The 21,183-nt window shown below is 34.1% G+C and overlaps 2 protein-coding genes across 4 annotated transcripts; both read right to left on the bottom strand.

Annotated features, from left to right (window-relative positions):
* Nucleotides 1-9,261: 9,261 nt before the first annotated feature.
* Nucleotides 9,262-11,446, bottom strand: LOC108813271 (S-alkyl-thiohydroximate lyase SUR1). Its single transcript, XM_018585788.2, has 5 exons — nucleotides 10,985-11,446; nucleotides 10,169-10,727; nucleotides 9,883-10,098; nucleotides 9,713-9,806; nucleotides 9,262-9,647 (listed from the first exon to the last, which is right to left on the bottom strand). Exons 1-5 carry the CDS (start codon nucleotides 11,326-11,328, stop codon nucleotides 9,490-9,492), a joined length of 1,371 nt encoding a protein of 456 aa, XP_018441290.1. The 5' UTR covers nucleotides 11,329-11,446; the 3' UTR covers nucleotides 9,262-9,489.
* Nucleotides 11,447-11,712: 266 nt separating this feature from the next.
* Nucleotides 11,713-15,580, bottom strand: LOC108838703 (transmembrane E3 ubiquitin-protein ligase FLY2). Of its 3 annotated transcripts, none has more exons than XR_008934712.1 (14): nucleotides 14,876-15,580; nucleotides 14,640-14,718; nucleotides 14,440-14,567; nucleotides 14,240-14,355; nucleotides 14,079-14,142; nucleotides 13,896-13,965; nucleotides 13,732-13,809; nucleotides 13,460-13,620; nucleotides 13,314-13,373; nucleotides 13,135-13,228; nucleotides 12,829-12,996; nucleotides 12,414-12,742; nucleotides 12,022-12,300; nucleotides 11,713-11,922 (listed from the first exon to the last, which is right to left on the bottom strand). XR_008934712.1 is itself a non-coding variant. In XM_056986825.1 (13 exons), the coding sequence occupies exons 1-13, from the start codon at nucleotides 14,987-14,989 to the stop codon at nucleotides 12,082-12,084; spliced, it is 1,680 nt and encodes a 559-aa protein (XP_056842805.1). In that variant the 5' UTR covers nucleotides 14,990-15,580; the 3' UTR covers nucleotides 11,713-12,081. The 3 variants fall into 3 exon arrangements, 1 of the variants encoding a protein (XP_056842805.1); XR_008934711.1 differs by having other exon boundaries at nucleotides 11,713-11,890; nucleotides 14,876-15,579; XM_056986825.1 differs by having other exon boundaries at nucleotides 11,713-12,300.
* Between the last annotated feature and the right edge of the window lie 5,603 nt (nucleotides 15,581-21,183).

The raw sequence follows: 21,183 nt of genomic DNA, 5'->3' as shown, positions 1-21,183 counted from the left end.
GGTATCCCACCTTCTCTCTGCTGATGATAGCCTTTTCTTCTGTAAGGCGGAGCCCCGTGAATGTGAAGAAGTAATGAAAGTAGTCAGGAAATATGGCAAAGCATCAGGCCAATGCATCCACTTTGATAAATCTTCTTTACTCTTTGGTAAGAGGATCAATGCAACCACCGGGCAGGAAATTAAAGATGCACTTGGGATACAAAACGAAGGAGGGATGGAGACTTACTTGGGTATCCCAGAAGATATTAGCGGCTCTAAGTGCAAACTTTTTGCTTTCCTTAAAGACAAGCTGATGCGTCGAGTGAATGGTTGGACAGGAAGATGGCTTTCGAAAGGGAGAAAAGAGGTGCTGATTAAATCCATTTTACTTGCTCTTCCGACATATGTGATGTCTACTTTCCTTCTCCCGTTGGAGATTTGTGAAAATCTTGCTAGCGCTATTGCCCAATTATGGTGGAGCTCAAATCCTCCTAAAAGAGGAATACATTGGTCGAAATGGGAAAAAGTCTGTTTACCAAGAGAAAATGGTAGAATTGGATTTCGCATGATACACGAGTTTAATCTGGCATTACTGGCAAAACAATTATGGAGACTAGTACAATACCCTGATTCGCTGGTGGCCAGAGTTCTGAAAGGAAGATACTACAGAATGTGCTCGCCTTTGCGAGTAAATACTGTAAGCAGTCCTTCCTATGTGTGGAGTAGCATTTCTGTGGCAAAGGAGCTTTTGTTACTGGAGATAAGACAGAAGATACATTCTGGGTATGGTATGAAGTTAAAGTGTGGGAGGATCCATGGATCCCAATGACACCCGCTAGGCCAGCTACACCTGTAGCACCAATTATGAATCCAAATATGAGGGTTAGTGATCTTATTAACCAGGAATCTAAAACATGGGATGATGGCCTGCTGGAACAATATGTCAATCCTGATGATATAGCTCTCATAAGGAGCTTGGCTATAAGTACGACATATCGACGAGACACATTCTGCTGGAGTTACACAAAGAATGGCCAATATACGGTCAAATCCGGATATTGGGTTGCATAGAACCTTCTTAAGAAAAAGGATGAAAATGGAGTGATAGAGCCAAGTGTGACTAAGCTACAACCCTTTGCTTGAAAAAGTAATATCTGCTTATTTCAAAATTAAATTAAAATACTGATAAAACAAATATTTCTAATATCTGTTTATACATTTGTTATAAGTCACCAAAGGTTTTAAAATATATTAACACTAAAATTTTATGCTGTAAAAGAATATCAAATATTTGTAATCTCTGGTGGACATCAACTAATATTTTGATATGGTGTTTCATAAAACCAAGGAAATAAATAGATATATATATATATATATATATTGATTAAAGGATTTAAATCATTTTATTTGTTAAAGATTTAATACTGTAAAAGCAAATCAAAGATTGACATAGAAGGAAATGAATAAAGAAAAATCATATAATGTTGTGGACCAAACACCATTTTGACAAAATCTAGTCAAACTTAGAATGATGCATACAGAATTTTAATACATAAATAGAGGATGATCTCTTGAAAATTTTAATAACAATCATAAGATAAAAATACGAGAGAAAAAAATAGGCCAAAGTTTTTTTTTTAGTTTCTAAAATGGCAAAATTGAGTGCGGTGTTAGTAGTGATAATGATGGTGGTGACTGTTATGGTGGTCACCGTAGAATCAAACAAAGCAACTAATTGGATGCGTTGTTTCCGCAGTTGTTCTGTACCTTGTGAAGATCACGATGGTAACTGTTTTGAATGTTGTAAAATCAAATGTGGTGGTCCAAATCCTTCTCATGGTCCAGGAGGACCCCCTTCTCATAGTTTCCAACGGTACAAATCTTTCTATTCCTTTCATCTACACTCTTAAATTTATGTATTGTTGTTTCACGCAATAGATTCTAAACTTATATATGGTTGTTTGCACAAATAGAAATTCATATGGAGTTTCATATGTGGACGTTTGCAAAAAGAAAGAGCGATAAGGAATGACAAAGGAAGTTTTCTGAAAGAATTGTGATAATTAATTTTTATGATGTAGTTGAAATAAATTGATCCTATTTCGTATTAAATAACTTTTATTTTGTATTATTATTATAATATAAATAACTTAATCAGGAGGAATTACTTTACTTCAAATTTGATACCAATTTTAAATGATATATTTTCATAAATATCTTTATGAAAAAGACAAAACTAACCTTTCTAAATCATTTATTAATATTTTAAAATATTTATATAAGTTTATAAACTTAATTTGTCCCTAAATAATAAACTTAAATAATAATCAGTAAACGGTAAATCTAAATATTAAAATATTTTTTATTGTATGTGTTTTTGAGAAATGGAATCTAACTTAGTTTATTTCAAACATGTTTCTCTAATTAATCAGTTCTTTTAATCTGTTTTACACTTGATAAATTTATTATTTGATGTAGTACTTTAATTAACAATGATATATATATATATATATATATTATCTAAATAAAAATATATTTATATTTATACTTATTCATATTAATATTTAATATCAATTCCATAAAAATTCAAATTTAAAAGGATATCAGTCAAGTCAAGCTATATGCTTGCAAAATCAAAACCAGATGAGGAAACTGAATTCAGAAACCAGCTACCCTCACTCAATTCACTGAAGGAAAAAATATGGAAAGTCAAAACTGGGAAAAAATCTGCCATTTTTTGTGGCAAAGTCTCTCCGGAGCTATTTCAGTTAATGAAAGATTTTTCAAAAGATACATTGAGAACGACCCCAGTTGTCCCAGATGCGGCTATGAAGAAGAAACGATCAACTATATGATCTTTACATGCCCTTCAGCACTCCAATGCTGGGCTCTTTCAACGATTCCCTCGGCTCCAGGAGTTTTCCCTTCAGAAAACCTCTATACCAACATAGATTACTTCCTCTAAAGATCCAACGCTGGTGGAAATACAGAGGAGTTAACCAGGGCTTTCCCCTGGATTATTTGGTATATCTGGAAAGCCCGAAATGAAAAGTTGTTTAATGGACGTGAATTCTCACCTAGAGACACTATCGATTTGGCGACACGAGAATGCAATGCATGGTTTCTGGCCAATGAAGAGACCGAAACAAGTGAAGATACTTTTGAGAACATACCTACGGGACCTCCAGAAAAACCTACATTCATATGTAGGGTGGATGGATCGTGGAAAAAAGAGGACACTACGAGGGGAGTAGGATGGATCCTTCAACTACAAGATGGATCAATAGACCTACTTGGGCTCCAAGGCTGTCACAAGCAACTCTCGCCTTTACATACCGAACTTAAAAGTTTGATATGGGCCTTGAAATGTTTGTCTCGCCATCATCGGTACTGCAACTATTTTGTTACCGACTCTCAGGAGTTGGTCAAAATGATCGACACACCTGAAGATTGGCCAGCCTTTGCAGCTGAACTCAACGAGTTTAAAACTCTATGGACGTCCTACCAAGACGGGCAATTAGTCTACAAAGAAAGATCCAGTAACACCCAAGCCGACTTCCTGGCAAGACAAGCTCGAACAAGGAAGCGTGTTTTCTCTTATGTTAACATAGGGTGCCACATTGGATTGATACTCGCAATTCGGCTTTCGCTGACTCGTACTAGGATTTATCTTAGTATCTTATCGTGTAAAAAAAAAAAATTTAAAAGGATATAAGCTGTTATTGAAATGCAACTTTAGAAATAAAATAAGAGCATCTTTTAGTTATTTTGTGACCAAATTTAAAATAATGGAAATAACCTTAATGAGATTCTATGCATATTTTATAAATTTTGTTGCGTTTTTTAATGATATATCACGTATGATTAAGATTATTTTCAACGTGTTTATATTTTAGTGGTATAGATGTCTATATTTTTTTTGTAACACGGTATAGATGTCTATATCCAACATTATTATCATTGCTCAGTTAGTCATAGGCCCGACATTTTACCCGAAAACTTGAACTGCAATCAATACAAAACTAAACAGAAAATTTATATGCACTTAGTTAGATTCACAATTCCTTTACCCGAAAGAACAGAACCGCAAAAAGACCCGGATATAACCGGACCCAAAAAGAATCGATCCGGATTATTCCGATCCGAATAGACTTGATTTATACCGACCATAAGACATGATATCTAAGACTAACTCTTTGTGTTCTATTTTATATATTTTAATTTATGATTTTGTTGTAATTATTTTTGTTTGCAATATTATTTATTATTTTGTAATATTTTCAAGTAATATAAAATTTTAAATGTCAAACATAGAGTTTAAAAAGGTTAAATTTTAATTATTAATCATTTATATTGGTTATTTTGAAAAATTTTAGAGAAATATGATGAATTTCAGCTAAAATTTGATGAAATTTAAGTATTTTATGTTTTTTGGTCTTAAATATACGAACCCAACTTGGATCCGTTATGGATCCAAAATTTATAAATATTTTACGAGTGTTAATTATGAACTTCGAACCTATCCAGATGCGAATTACCTGAACCCACATCAAAAATTCGAAATACTTAATTAAATCCTAATGTCTAGTATCTGAAAGACACAAAACTCAGAAGAAATCGATTCTAACCCGATCCAAAGACATGAATATCTAGGCCTAGTTATCCAGTTTATGTATCTGTCTTCGTGGGATGTCAGAAATAAGATATTTGTCTTCATGGCATGACGTGTACAGAGACCCTTAAGTCTCTCAAGTGAATCCTCGGTCATATAAGCTTCCACTCCGATCATGTTATCCTCATCTAGTTCTAGCCAGTGGCAGATGCAAAGAATCATTTTATTGGGGGCAAGTAAAATTTCCAATGAATTAGGAATACATTTTCTAAAAACAATGGGGGGTATATCGAACTTATTCAGTGTTTTTTACATGAAATTTTGAAAAGTTGTTCAGAGCAGATGCCCCCCTCTCATACAATGTGGCTCCGCCGCTGATTTTTGCCTCTCCTGCAAAACACCCTCCCCCCCCCCCCCCTCTTTTGCTTTACCTGGTTACCAATATAAGGTTTTTGTACTGTCCTAACAGTTTACAGCTAATGGGTTTTTATACTTGTTTACTAGATAATAACCCTCCCCGTTCACGGAGTGAGTTTTAAAAATATGTTATATTTAAATATAATAAAAGTACATATTTTGTTATCAATAACTATTTTTTTACATTTGATTAGGGGTGGACACTCGGGTACCATTTATTCAGTTTGGTTTAGTTTAATTATGTTTCAATTTTTGCGGGTTCGATCCGGTTTGGATCTACGGGTTTGGGTTTGGATTCAGATATCACATTTAATTTTGTAAAAATAAAATAAAATTCATATATATATATTGTATATTTCTTAAAATCTAAAAAAATTATATATAACATATAAATATGTATAATGTAAGCTAAATTACTTAAACTTAACATATCTTAAATATCTGGATAAAAAATCAATAAATATTTTTAGCATTGGTATTTTAAGTATTGGTTAACTATTTTAAACATGTATTCTTTTAACTATTTGTATATATTTCCAAGTAATTTGGACAACTTAAAAACATTTTATATATTTTGTATATTTTTGTATAGATTAAAATGAAAATAATTAATATATTTAAAAATATATATTTGGTTTGAATATATTCGTATGCTCGAAATATTTTGTTTCGGATAGGGTTCCGTTCTGGTTCTCTAGATACAAAATTTTTGAACCCGTTCAGATATCTAACCAATTTTGGTTGAAGTTATGTAATATTTATTCAGATTAGATTTGGTTCCTTTTTTTATTCGGATTTTTGCCCAAGCCTATACGTTTGATTGTTAAATGGGCCTAGAACCATTTTTAAACCGAAACACATTCTTCTATGTACGTGTCATATTTAGTTAATCATTAAAAATGGTTCTAGGCCCATTTAAGAAAAACAATGGGATAAATTAAAGAAAGCAATACCATTTCAAATTGTCAGTCGACATTGTAAAATTATTCAATGTTTTTATTATATGCTTAATGTTTATATAATAAAAAGAGGGTTAATATATTTATGTATTATTATGTTGTATATAGTTTAATTTAACTTATATCATTTAAGATCTCAATAGTTTTCAATGAAAAATTTTAAATTAAGATATTTATATTTTTATATATTAGATAATTTAATTTAAATGATATATATAATAAATATCAATTAATGAGATTTCACATTCATATGATTTATGATTATTTGTATCTTGTTTAAAAAAAATCATTGATCACAAAATTATCAATGTGAGATTTTTACCCTTTTAGTAATTTATAGGCGTTTTAAAAAGTTCAAAATATAACATATAAGAAAAATCTAATTTTTTATTATATGCTTAATATGATTGTTTAATTTCTTTTAATAATATAAAATTAATCAAATAGGAGAGAAGATACAAAAATTGTAATCAAATATGTATGATTTATAATCATTAATTGTCCTATATAAGTTAATCATATTAGGTAATTTCATAGATTTTATTTAAGGAACAAATTTAAGACTACTAATCAATGTGATACTTAGTATAATAAAAAGCATAATACAGTAGAACTTTTATAAATTAATAATGTGGGACTTTAAAATTTTATTAATTTATAGAAATATTAATTTACAAAAATTTCATTTTTAGATTTTTTTTTCTATTTTTGTTATGAAATATACATTATTTAAATTTTAGAAATTCTACTTTCATAGTTTTTTATTATCTTATTTGATGTATATTTTTAAGTTCCATAGAATTGCTATGTGATTTTCGATATAATTTTACTAAATATTATCAAAATATATTGAAATATTACGAAAATAGATGTATTTCATTGTAGATATAAAACCAATCAATATAATGCTTAGTTTGTACTTAAGTAAAAAATATATATTGATAGATTATTAATTTATGATTTTAATGGGACCATATATTTACATAGGAATTTTTAAAATATTATTATCTTATTATTTTATCGATTTGTATCAATATTTTACACCTGCCCAAGCTGAGATTGGCGAAATTTATTAATTTATAGAGATTATTAATTTATTGAGTATTAATTTATAGAGATTATACTGTATATATTTACTTGTATTGAATGTATTTAGAGAGATATAAAAATTGAATTGGACCACCTTGTTTTTCAATTGAATGTAAAGCTGATACATAAGACTAATTGACTATCTAGTTGATTGCCACATAAGGAGAAGTCTTTTTTAATTATTACAAAATTGAGGTTACATCTTTTCAGATGTTCCTCTATTAATATACAGGGGATATTTAGTGGAAAAAGTGTCTATTTCAACACGAACTTTAAGCGCCGTGACTATTCTTTCACGAACTTTATAGTAGTGCCTATTCCACACTGAACTAAACAAAAAATTTAAAATACTATATGAATTTTATGTGTCGTGCCTATTCCTTCACTAACTTTATAGTAGTGCATATTTCACATTGGACTAAACAAAAATTCAAAAAGTACTACATAGACTCTCAAAATCATGTTTATTTATATATTGACTAATAAAGGTGTTAGTCATCCATTAATTTATCAAAACGACGTAACTTTGAATAAATTTTGTAAAAATAAAAATTTAAAAATAAAATGTAGACTCCCAAAATTGTACTTATAAATATTGACAGTCAAAGGTGTTAGTCATCCTTTAATTTATCAAAAGATTTTATTTTGGATAAACTCTATGAAATTATTCTTCTTTTTGTAATTTTTTAATTTTACAAAATTTATCAAAATGACGTTGTTTTGATAAATTAACGTATGACTAACACTTTTGATTTGCTGACAAAAAAATACTAACACGTTTGACGGTCAATATATATAATCACGATTTTGAGCGTCAGAGGTGTTAGTCTTTTTTATCAGCAAGTCAAGGGTGTTAATCATACGTTAATTTATTTTATATATATATATATTAACCGTCAAAAGTGTTAGTATTTTTTTTGTCAGCAAATCAAAAGTGTTAGTCATACGTTAATTTATCAAAACAACGTCATTTTTTATAGATTTTGTAAAATTAAAAAATTACAAAAAGACGAATAATTTCACAGAATTTATCCAAAATAAAATCTTTTGATAAATTAAAGGATGACTAACATCTTTGACGGTCAATATATATAAGTACAATTTTGAGAGTCCAAATTTTATTTTTAAATTTTTAATTTTACAAAATTTATTCAAAATGACGTCGTTTTGATAAATTAATGGATAACTAACACCTTTATTAGTCAATGTATAAATAAACATGATTTTGAGAGTCTATGTAGTATTTTTTTGATTTTTTGTTTAGTTCAATGTAAAATATGCACTATTATGAAGTTCGTGAATGAATAGGTACAACGGATAAATTCATATAGTATTTAATTTTTTTTTGTTTAGTTCACTGTGGAATACGCACTATTACAAAGTTCGTGAATAAATAGGCATGACGCGTAAAGTTCGTGTTGAAATAGACACTTTTTCCAATATTCAATACATGGGTTTTATTTCGTGTGACAAACGATGCATTAATTTTTCCAGGAGGCCTAATAGTCTTATTTATTAACTATACAATCCCCATATGATATTTCTCTTTGCTTTGGTTTTACTCATATAATATCTCGTATTATTACTGATAGGTCAACTACTCAAACTCAAACACGATTAATTCTAAAATTCTAAATAGATGTGTAATGAAAAAAGTAAGTACACTTTTCTTTTAATTTTTTTTAGATGTTAAAGTTTCGTCTCTCTGATGAGTATCTCACATAAATCAACTTCTTCATTGATGTTTTTCCTCCAATGACAGCTCCAGTTTTGTCAGCAGTAGGTGAAACTGTTAATATGGGTGTATTAACTATTCATCTTTCAAGTATTTCTGAAGTACATATAAATACTTTCCGAATATTAAGAATTATTTATGGAATAAATAATTTACTAGAAATGAAACATAAAAATTTATTTTGTTTACTTTACTGAAAACACAAGAATTAAGATAAACAAAATATTTGTACATATTATTAAACAAAAATGAATTAAAACATGATTTTTTTATATACCAATATTATTTATTTTTTTTGTCTCCAAACAAATAACGGATAATATCAGATCGAGTAGCCGATTTTTCCAGACTTGTTATTTATCTTGTATTTGCAAATATTTAAAATCTATTAATTGATGCCTGATTTGACAACTACTAGTACTTGAAAAAATAGGTACAAAGCCAATAATGAGTATAAGAAGAAGAGTAAATTTGGTACAAGAAAAAAGGAGTATATAACTGTGCCCCTAGACACTGGATCCTTAATGCTATTTGAAAAGTTTACAACAATTTTTATTAGGTTTGAAATTTGGTTTAGATAATTAAAGTGGAAAGGCATGATATATCATACCAGAACATCCCCCTGGCACATTGTACGTACATCACACGGCTTAGGGGCGTGTAAAAATACAGGTAATATCCCGACAGTATTATTATTATCACACATTTTCAACGGTTGAAGGTGACTCAGTTTCTGTATCTGTCTTCTTGGAATGACGTGTACAGAAACCCTTGAGTCTCTCAAGTGCATCCTCAAGCATATGAGCTTCCACTCCAATAGTTATCCTCATCCAGTTCTTCAACCCCAGAGCCTCTCCTGCAAATGAAATATATATTTTTAGTATCAAGATTCATGTTTCTTGATATTTCATTTTGCTTTACCTGGTAGAAACACGAGATTTTCCTCTCTGGCCAGCTTCACACAGAAATCAATGTCATCCTTGATGTTGTCCAACAATGACAGCTCCAGCTTTGTCTGCAGTAAGCAAAACTGTTAATATTGTTGTGTACCAGAATGCTTATCTATTCATCAGTTAGTTCTAAAGTGTTACCAAAAGATAAGTGCAAGACTCGGGTTTCTTGGGACAGACGACGCAGGGAATATCCTTGAGCCTATCACACACCAAATCGACATTACGTTTGAGTATCTTGTTCTTCTTTGCAAAGAAGTTTTCATCCACTTTCTCCAGGATCTCAGGAAGCGCAGCCTGAATGATAGTGGAAGGGTCAGGAGTGATGTCAAGACTCTGCTTGATGGATTGAGCCACCTGTCAGAATACATATTGAGTGAGATTACGTGGTTACAAAGAAAGCAGGCAAATAGAAGAGAAAGGAGACCTTGGTGGATTCGAAAACGCCCTCGGGATCATTCAAGGCGATCCAGCCAATCTTCCATCCAGGAACAACCCATCCTTTAGATATGCCTCCCAGGGTGAGCACAGGGACGATCGATGAGAACTTGGCCATCGGAACGAAAGGGTTGTCTCCGAATATAGTCTTGTCGTACACTTCGTCAGCGATCACCATTATCCCCAGCTTCCGAGCCGTCTCTGCAACCTTGTGGAGATGGTCGTGAGAGTAGACGTTTCCACATGGGTTGTTGGGATTAATCACAACAATGGCCACAGTGTTCTCGTCTGCAACGGCTTCGACGCCTTGGAGATCAATCTCCCATTCTCTATCGGGGAGAAGATCGAACTTGCGGATCTCGAGTCCACTGTAGACAGCACGCGCGTCGTAGTGAGGGAAACCGGGACGCGGGAGCAATATGTTTGCGTTTGGTCGAGCCAACGATTCGAACACAAGCTCTATCCCTTGGTTGCATCCAGCTGTCAGGAAGATGTCCTCCGGTGTCAGCTTGTTCGGAAGGTCTGGGTTCAGATAATCGGCGACGGCTCTGTTCACAAAAAAAAAATCAACCAAATGAGGGTCGATCTAGTGCATTTTAAAAGCTATGGGGTCTATTTTTAAGAAATCTAAAACTATAGGGTCTTCAAAGTCAATTTCAAAATTAATTATACACGAAGACTTGTGTTGGTGTTCTGTCGAGTGAGTGGGTAGAGTCAGTAGATAAGCTGAAGCTCGAATCGGATCAAATGTCGCTAAGATCTCGAATTGACTTGATCGAGAATAATAATATTTTAATTTATATACCTTCTGGCGGGGAGAATTCCAGCTCCGGGACAGTAAGAATTGCTTTTGCCGGAGCGGAGGACGTTGACTACGGCGTCTTCCGCCTCGATACAGGTGCGGAAGCAAGGATAGACGGAAGGATCTCCATGGCCGAGGGGCAAAATAGTCTTTTTGACGTCCTTGCTGCAGTTGTCGAAGAGCATGTAGATAACTCCTCTGAGCGTCACGGTCGAGGCTTTCGCGGCCTTGTCTGCTCCACCGAACCGCCAAACAGTACCGTGGCCATTCTGCGTTTGCGTTTTGGGCACTTTCTCAGTTCGAAACGCGGGAACGGCAAGGTTGGCGTGTGCTTGTTCTTTACTCATCTTCTCTCTCGTTTGTGCTTTGTTTTGGTTGGTTGCTCTTGCGAGATTCTTCCTCTATATGAAGACCCAAAAATAAAATAAAATATGTAGAAACTAATGAAATTTCAAATGGCTGGGAATATTGAATAAGGACTTATATCAAAGGTCGAATTGTGGAACGTGATTATAAATCTTGGTGAGACCTAACAGCTTAACCCAAACAAAAATCACGTGCCAAAACAACTAATAAATCAATCGGCAATGGATATTGTAGAATTTGTATTTGGGCCTGGCCTAATTAAAAATTGTTGGTTAAGTTGAACCAAACCGAGTAATGTGAGGTAGAATGATTGTTGGCAACTAATCTTTGCAGTGTCGGTAGAAATAATATAAACATCAAAAATGTGAGGTAAATGATTGTTTGTATTATATTGAAGAATCCAAAGGGTTTTGCTGAAATAATGGCCAAAAGAATATTTGCACTAATGAGACTGGATAGGAGATTTTACACAATTCATTCATACAAAATACGTCTCTACAGATTCTATCCCTGTTTTGTATTCTTCTAATCTCTTCCCAAGACCTGAAACCAAAGAAGCACCCACCCCAACATGTCTTTTTCAGTTTCCAGAGACATCATCCAAAAAGACATGGAACAAAACAAACCAGATTAGTCAATCCACAGAACCCTCAGCTGGGATTTTCAACAGTTACCTGCAATTAATGTGGGTGAAGTTAATAGATGACCGAAGCAGAGATGATCCTCATAAGTCCTTAAGCTGGAGGAAGTGTGCGACGACATGTTGGGCACTCCATCTTTATATCCATCCATCTCTGTAAGCATCCCGAGTGGAATAAATGCTCACATGGCGTTACCATGCAATCATTGGTGCGCCGCCTTAGATCAATTGTGGCCATACATATTACGCAGTCCCTGCTTCTGTTTACATCATGATCTAATCTTTTGTAGTAGTTGTATTTCTCAGGTAACATCTGCCAAGTACAACACACATGAGAACTCTTGATTTATTTTAAAAGATAAAAAAACGAAGCAACTTACTATTGATCCAAAAAAAAAAAAAAAGAAATCAGAATCACCAACACACCTTCCGAGGAACAAAGCAACGCGACCCAAAATAATGCTGAAGAAGAAGAACAGCAGCTTGAAACCCGATGAATGCGCACAGGCCTATACACCAGGCTTTGCTGGCCTCTACACGCATGAAGTTCTTGGGGCATCCAAATACATACAAGGGTATGGCAAGCCGTGTGACCGTCATCCCCAAGATATAATAAGGGTGCAGAGGCTTTCTAGAATCACGAACAACGTTTGCGACTATCTGCGGAATCCAAAATGAGTACATGAGAAGGAGGACCCAGCGCATGTAGTTGTGGAGCTCATACATTATCAATATGCCTCCAAGAAGGATTCCATCTGTTACAATGAGAGAAACATCAAACATTCTGTGAGACATTTTTACTTGATGAACAAACACCAAAGACACTAGCTAAAATACTTACAGAAACGGCTGTAGAGAAAGGAGAGCTCACGCCTCATTGTCTCCCAGCCCTCACCGCTGTTTGAAGGCCTGGTTGCTTTCCATATGGCCAGAAGATATCTCATCTCAAATATCGAGAACACTACAAACTTGAAGAAGGCAGCTGTTGCGAACGCGTTAAACAATGATTCTGCATAAGAAGAAGAAGTGAAGTCTTAGCTTTAACAGAATGACTAAGAAAAGCCTGACAAGGTCAAGAAACAGATACTGTAATTTTCATCAAAAGATGCTAGGTTTCATTGATATATATATATATATATACACATACCAACTAAAATCCCGGCAGTAAGATGTAAAAGGCATAGATAAGAATCCATGATGGCTTGTTGCCCTATCATTACAATGGAGACCTTTGCAGCACCCTTGTATAAAAGAAGAGTTCAGCATCATTATCTTCTTCCTTTTAAAAAGATGAGATCAGATCAACAAAAAACATGAGAATCTTACGGATTGTGTGTTACTGTGCTCCATTTGCCGAATCAACAAAAGAACCTGGAGGAAGGAGACCTAAGAAGAATAACAAGTTAAGGAACCCACTAAAAAAATATGCTATGGGTGTTTGTGATTCTGTGATAGAATGGACCAAAGGATACAAAAGTGACCATCAATGTATAGTTGACAGCTTTGTTGTAGTAGACTTCAACGTTTATGGAGGTTGCATTCAGCAACAAGGGGGAGAAACAATCTCCGTCGTCGTCGTCTACTGCAGGACTTTCCATCAATCCTTCAATGTGAAAATAATCTTTGTCCCCACCTACCAAAAATTAAGTAAATTTCTCTCAAAAATCCCGTCTAAATTTAACTAACAAGTGAGTAGCCAGCATCGTCATTTCAACGTGTAATGTTAGAGAGGGCATATACATACTGTTTTCAGTAGAAGAGGCTCGGGAAATCTGAGCTGCTATTTCGATATTACAATGCTTCTCCATCTCATGTATTGGAGCTGTAAACAACAGAAATGACAATTCGAAAGGTGAGATGTAGCAGGAAAGCACATATCAGATGGAAACACAGTAAGTTGCTACTCACAAGCCTTTTGTTTAGACATCATTCTGTCTCTTGGAGATTCTTGAAGAACTTGAGTGGAAAAAATGCCGAGCTGTCCGACAACACAAAAAGAAAAAAAAAAAAAGTAAGTAAGCTCACTCGCCAAAGATTTGAAGGCATACGAATAAAGATAACAAGAGTGGATAATTATCAGGTATTAAATACCAGATGATAGGGGTTGGAGAGAAGATAATCATCTTCAAGGCCTGAATCACCACCATTCTTTCCGCTGAAATGTACAAAAAAAAAAAGAAAAAAAAACTTGTTGATATAGAAGCTTTTAAAAACCTCGGAATTTAATGAATACAGATAAATATGTAAAAGACCTGTTAGCAACAAGACGGAGTTGTCGGAAGGGCCAGATATAAACACCTTCGACTTTAATTTGGGCACCACCCACATTGTGTTCATTGTCAAAAACGTCATGGAAAACAACAGCACCCTGTTTCCCGCTCGCTCAAAGTTAATAATAGTAACCATTATTTGTGATTTTTTATTTTAAGAAAAAAAAAAAAGAAATGACGACCTGAACATAATGGACACCAGTAATCTTAGTAGGAGTAGTGAATAAGTCGATGACAGAGTTGCCAAATTGATTACGGAAGTCAGGGAATTTGGAAGAGCTATTTACAGTATCTTGAAACTTCCAGTTGCCTGTAAAACACAACAAGACAATGAGAGATTGATTATTGGTGATTTCAAAAAATAAGCAGAAAGAAAAACCACCTCTGTATGTTCCTGTAATATTCCAAGCGGAAAATGGTCCGGATGGTCCGCTGCTTACTTCTTTTTTACCAAAGAGCAACTGCAACCAATCAGAAGATCTGTTACACATTCTCAACCAACGAGGTAGGGGGGTATGTGATGAAATCATGTATGGATCAGGATTCAAGTCAGCCAACTCAAAAGACTAATAAATAAGCTTTATACAAATTAAAAAAAAAAAAAAAAAAAACAGAAACCTGATCTCCCCAGGATCGAGAGGTGTCTCTGATGGGTCTGAGTCCATTGGCTTGTTGAGAAACCAGAATTGACAAGCACAACAAAAACCCTAATCCCAAATTCGACTTCTTCATATGGCAGATTGATTATGAATTGATTTTAAAAAGCGAATTCGGGTCTTGTGATGATACAATCAAATGCATCATCATTCAGGTCAGGACATTAAAAGAAGAGAGGTTGCTTCAAGTGAAGTCAAACCCAACCGAAATCGGAACTGAAGAGAAAGTGAGAGCCCAACAAACTGAGAGACGGAAAGAAGAAGAAGAAGAAGAAGAACCAATTTTGATTTGATTTTTGATGCTTCTTCTGCTGCTTTCTTCTAACCAAACCAATTAGAGATTTAAATTTATTTATCGTCTGCACACCAAACCTATATCAAAGCAACTAGACACATATAATAAAACAAAAACTTAATTAGGCGCATACATATATACTTCTTCTTCTTCTCCTTCTCAGATTCCAACCATTTCGTATGATCAAATCAATCATACAACTTCAATTTGACTTTGACTTATTCAACCAATTAAAAAGAGAGAGAGAAACCCAGGCTGGTGTGGTGTGGTGTGGTGAGAAGGTGAGGTCGTTCGAGATTCTCTATCGACTCTCTGATTCCATTTCCACCCTCCTTCCTTCCTTCTCACGAAAGTTGATTTTTTTTTTACATTACTAGAAAGGGAAAATCGCATAAAAAACCCTCAAAGTGTCACTTACTATCACTTTAAACCTTGAAGTTTTTTCACTAACACTTTTAACATTCAAAGTGACTTTTGTATCATAAAAAACCTCCAAATCAAAAAGTTGACATGTTCACCAGGTAATTTTTCAAAAATAGTTATTTAATTAATAAAATAAACAAAATAAATAAATAAATAAATCCAAATAATAAATAAAAATCGAAACCTTCATAAAATTCACAAAAATGAAAATATAATAAAAAATTGAATAAATATTTTAAAAATTAAATAATTTTATAAAATTTTAAAAAAATAAAAATAACTAAAATTGTAAAAATAAATAAGATTAAATTTAAATAGAGAAGAACTAAATAAAATTTTCAATTTAAAAAAAAAATAGAAAATTCAAAATTTATCTTTTTTAATTATAATATTTTTTTCAAAAAATATCATATCATCGTGGACAACAAAAATTTCAATATATCAATAATGACAATGATGGTTTCTGACTTTTATTTAATTTATGAGTTTTTATTAAATTTTATGATTTTTGTTTAATTTTTTGATTATTTTACTAATTAAATGATATTTTAAATAATATTATTTAATAAGTAAAATAAACAAAAAAAATAAAAACCAGAAAATTAAACAAAAATCGTAAAATTTAATAAAAACTCATAAATTAAATAAAATTAGAAAAATTAGAAAAAAATCAGAAAATTAATTAGTATTTAGAAAATTAAAGTTCAAAAATAAATGAGATCAAATTAAAAAACATAAAAATAAAAAATTCATATATTTCAAAAAAATGAAAATTCAAAAATTTTGAAAAAGATTTTTTGTCATTTTTAACGATGAAGTTGGAAACTATCATTGGAGATATGGAAATTATCGCCATTACCATCATCGTCACTAGTGAATTTTGAATTTTGAATTTTCTATTTTCCATTTTAAAAAAAATTGTGAATTTTTTATTTAGTTTTCCTCTATTTAAAATTTAATTTTATTTATTATTAATTTTTAGTTATTTTATTTTATTAATACTTTAGAAAATAATTTTAAAAATATTTATTTAATTTTCTAAAATTTTATTTTTTTATTTTTTAATTTTTGTAAATTTTATTAAAAGTTTCGATTTTTATTTATTTTTGGATTTTTTTATTTATTTATTTTGTTTATTTTATTAATTAAATAATTATTTTTGAAAAATTACCTGCTGAACCGGTCAACTTTTTGATTTGGAGGTTTTTTATGATACAAATGTCACTTTGAAGGTTAAAAGTGTTAGTGAAAAAACTTCAGGGTTTAAAGTGCTAGTAAGTGACACTTCGAAGGTTTTTTATGCGATTTTCCCTTACTAGAAACTTGGAAATAGGAGTTACTTTCACTCTCTCTTTTTTTTTTTCCCAAATTGATTTTATTAAAGAAATGGGACAAGCCCATGGCCAAATCCCAACTACAGCAAATCAAACACAAAAGCCCACAACAAATTGGACCACCACACTAAAGACCGAAGCCCAAACCAGAAACGGTTGGCCCAACGGTCCAAACCACTAAACCGGGCAGTTCGCCCTAGACGCGCCGAAAGGAGATGGTTCTTTACACGTGTAAAGATCTCAGCAATCCGCGCGACACGCGTCACCATCTCGACTTGATCGGCCACCCAAAACGCAACTGCCGGGAAATTCCACCGACACTTTTTTCCGCCAGGACTCCTACCCTACAGCACCTCCGCGCCTCCATAGCTGTTCACTGCTGCTCTGTCTTCACGCCGGAGGTATCCTCGCCTCACCGCGATCTCCTCCGACTCTGAACCACCGGACACTCTAGACAGGCGAATCGGGAACCACCGCTATTTCCTCTGGAACTTTGTCGCCGTCGCCGTAGATCTTCGGCTTCAACCGAGATCTCACCGTCGGCGACCCACGAACCCATCACAGGTTGCACACCGTAACCACCACCGTCGAACTCAAACTTCACACCCAAACCCTAGGGCTCCAAAAACGACAGCAAGGAGCTTTGTGAGCCTCCTCACTCCGTCACACCATAGCCGGCGAAGGAAGAGCCATAGGAGCCTCCCCTTCCCGACAGCTGAAACCGGCGGCGATGGATCTGAGAAGACTCCACCTCCCGGAAAGAATCCGACGACGACAGATCTATGAAAGCTTCCGTCTCCCGGAACCAAATCCTTAACATGCAAACCGCTCCATCTACACCCACCTCCTCCAAGCCGTCGCGTCGTTGCTCCACGAACCGAATCACCAGTGACGGTGGTTGCAGGGCCAGAGTTCGGACAAGGCGACCGCTGAAGGATGTCGAAGGTGAAGCACATGTAGCCCCACTAGACAGAAGGAGAAAAGACTCCGGCGACGGCACGGACGCTCGCGCGCCGGCCGTACGCCGGATCTCGATCCGCTTTCTCTCTCTTCTCTCTCTTCTCTCTCTGGTTACTTTCACTCTCTCTTCTCTTCTCTTTACGCTTCTCATCTTTTATTTAAAAAAAAAAAATCTTATCTTCTTGTTTAGTTATAGATTTCCCTAGGGCTGGGCATAAAACCCGTAACCCGAAATCCGGACCGAACCCGAACCAAAAAACTCGATCCGAACCGAATCCGAAATCTAAAAAATATCCGAATAGATCTTGTAGGGTGTTACAAAATATATCCGAACCCAAAGTGTTATTAACCGAACCCGAAAATCCAAAAACCCGAAAACCCCGAAAAATATCCGAACAAACCGATCCGAATGTCTGAATTAATATATAATATAAATATTTAAAACATAAATATGTACTTCAAATATTCAATTTAATATTTATTTCAACATGATATCTTACAATAAGTATCTAAATTTTTTTAAAATATCTTAAATACTCCATTATATATAAATATGTATATATTTTTTTATGTTTTTCTATTGAATTTTAGATTTTACTTAGGGTATATCTGAACTGATCTGATATAACCCGAATCCGAATGATATATGGTTACTTCGGGTATTATCCGAACCGAACCGAAACAGATGTGTTATATCCGAACCCGAACCGAACTTGTAGATTTACTAGAATGGGATCTAGAAGGTGTTACAAAATATAACCGAAATCCAAAAAAACCCGAACCGAACCCGAATGGGTACCCGAACGTCCAGGCCTAGATTTCCCAATAAAATATATAAGGAAAATTGGTCAGAATAACCAAGAAAAAAACATAATTCATGAGATAACCAATTTTCCTAATATAACGATACACAATGTGTTTTTTGTATAATATTGCCATTCTACTTTTTTATTCTACCAGTAAAACCTGCAAAACAATTATAATCTAAATTAATAACTAATGATTCTAAAAAAAAGATGTGGCCATGTTTACTCTCACATAACTAACAAAGTAAATGGTAAAATATAGAAAGATCAAGAAGATTTGAGTGATGAAGATGCTACCCACTACGACTCCGGAAAAGTTTTGTGGAAAAGAAGATCGGTTTAGGAAGTTCGATGACGGAAAGGGGAGATTTCTCAAATTCTATAAGCGGTAGTCGCAAGGAAGCCAAGACATGTATGTATCTTAATTTGAAATAATCTCTGTCACATGTGTAGGAGAAGATGAACAGTAGTTTTCTTATTGTATTCTATTCTATTTATATGCATATAGAATAGAAATGTAAAATAATATGTATTTATAATATTTTGTTATGCGATCTATTATGTTACTATACTATTTATTATGGTTCATTCCATTTGTTTAGAAATAAATTTTGATATTTGAGTTTAGGGTTTACATTAGGATTTAGTGATTAGAGTTTAGGGTTTAGTATTTATAAGGTGAGAAAGTATGGTTGGGATTAGAATTAACTTCTTACATGTAATTATAGAGATTTCATAACTTCATTAATATGTACTATGTTATTTATTTTGTTCCATTCTATTTGGATTTATGATTTATATTTAGTTTTGTGGTTTATATTTGTTGGGATCAGATAAGCAAATCGCGCTAGCTCTGATACCACTCTGTTGGGAAATAAGGCACACGGCGCAGCGGAACTAAACGGTCGTGTTTCCCCTCACCTTGTGTGAACCTGTGAGGAAAATACTTCGACGGTAGCAGGATATGATATAAGCAATAATTAAATGAGACAAGCACTTTTTACGGGAAAATCTCCTCGATGTGAGAAGGAAAAACCACGAGACCGTAATCCACTTAACAATCCACTATATAAATGGATGTGAGTACAACCACGTCCTCCCTGTTCAACAACCTGAACAGAACAGAGACTATAGCTACAAAGAGCTATTTCCAACACAAGAACTACAACAACAAGAGAGCAACACAAAGCTTCAAAACCGGCAGCAACAAGACGACCTCAGCTCACAAGGATTCCGGCAACCAGAGACTAATCCCACCGTACAAATCCATATAACCAAGTCCACAACACATCTGCCAAATCTCAGCTCAATCAAAGAAGATGTCACCGTCGGATTTACCAAACACTCAAGAAAGCGCTGCTGAAGAACTGTGACGACCAGCTTTACCAAAACCCAGACAACAGAAGATCCAACCGTTAGAATCCAAATCCCTTCGGTGAACCTTTAACCCACTGACTGAAGAAGCTTCCCAAAAAATATCAGACCGATCAAGATTCGTTTGACCCTCCAAATCCGCCTTGATAAACCTAGACGAAATATGTCTTCTTCTCTCCTTTTCTCTCTTTTGTTTTAAGAGTCTTCTTGAGTACTCTTCTTTCTTTTCTTTTGTTATGTCTGCTGTGTAGCACAAATTAGGTTAAGAAACTTTATATGGTGTCTCACTAACCCTAATAACTTCCAAGGCCCAATACTAATCTCACGGACTAATACCAATGGTCCAACTTCCAAGTTTGGTTATCACCAACCAAACCCAATGGGCTTCCTCCATCTAGAAGGAACCCAACAAACTCCCCCTCTGACTAGGTGGAGGAAACAGCCATTCCGGCTATCCCTCGGCATACTTCAAGCTTTCCCCTCGGCAAAGACTTTGTCATCATATCAGCTCCATTATCATCCATATGAACTTTTGCAAGTTCCACTTCTTTAGAAGCAACCACATCCCGTATCCAATGATACCTCTTCTGAATGTGTTTCGACTTCGAATGAAATGTAGAATTTTTCCCGAGACAAATGGCGCTTTGACTGCAACTCATACTTTTCTTGCTTGAAACCGATCTCTTCACAGAAGTTCTTCATCCACACTAACTCTTTACAAGCTTCAGTTGCAGCAATGAACTCTACTTCAGCGGTAGATAATGCAACACACTTTTGCAACCTTGACTGCCATGCCACATCTCCACCCGCAAATGTTACTAAGTAACCCGAAGTAGACTTGCTAGAATCAACATCTCCAGACATGTCAGAATCAGTGAAACTGACCAGCAAAGGCTTCTTACCCCCAAATGTAATATTCAGATCAGAAGTCCCTTTCAGATATCTCAAAATCCACTTCACAGCATTCCAATGTTCTTTCCCCGAATTGGAGATGAACCTGCTGACAACTTCAACGGCGTAGGCTAAATCCGGTCTTGTACAGACCATGACATACATCAAACTATCCTCTGCAGAAGCA

The sequence above is a fragment of the Raphanus sativus genome, chromosome 6 (assembly GCF_000801105.2).
Source record: "Raphanus sativus cultivar WK10039 chromosome 6, ASM80110v3, whole genome shotgun sequence".
Lineage (NCBI taxonomy): Eukaryota > Viridiplantae > Streptophyta > Magnoliopsida > Brassicales > Brassicaceae > Raphanus > Raphanus sativus.
The sequence above is the reverse complement of the archived record's forward strand: the minus strand, read 5'-3'. Positions and strand labels throughout refer to the sequence as shown.

Coding starts and splice junctions, on each gene's coding strand:
- LOC108813271 (XM_018585788.2), bottom strand. CDS start 11,328: ATGAGTAAAGAACAAGCACACGCCAACCTTGCCGTTCCCGCGTTTCGA. Junction 10,099..10,168: donor GCGTTTTCGAATCCACCAAG/GTCTCCTTTCTC, acceptor GTATTCTGACAG/GTGGCTCAATCCATCAAGCA. Junction 9,648..9,712: donor AAATCTCGTGTTTCTACCAG/GTAAAGCAAAAT, acceptor TTTCATTTGCAG/GAGAGGCTCTGGGGTTGAAG.
- LOC108838703 (XM_056986825.1), bottom strand. CDS start 14,989: ATGAAGAAGTCGAATTTGGGATTAGGGTTTTTGTTGTGCTTGTCAATT. Junction 14,143..14,239: donor CTCCGTCTTGTTGCTAACAG/GTCTTTTACATA, acceptor TGTACATTTCAG/CGGAAAGAATGGTGGTGATT. Junction 13,374..13,459: donor ATACATTGATGGTCACTTTT/GTATCCTTTGGT, acceptor TATTCTTCTTAG/GTCTCCTTCCTCCAGGTTCT.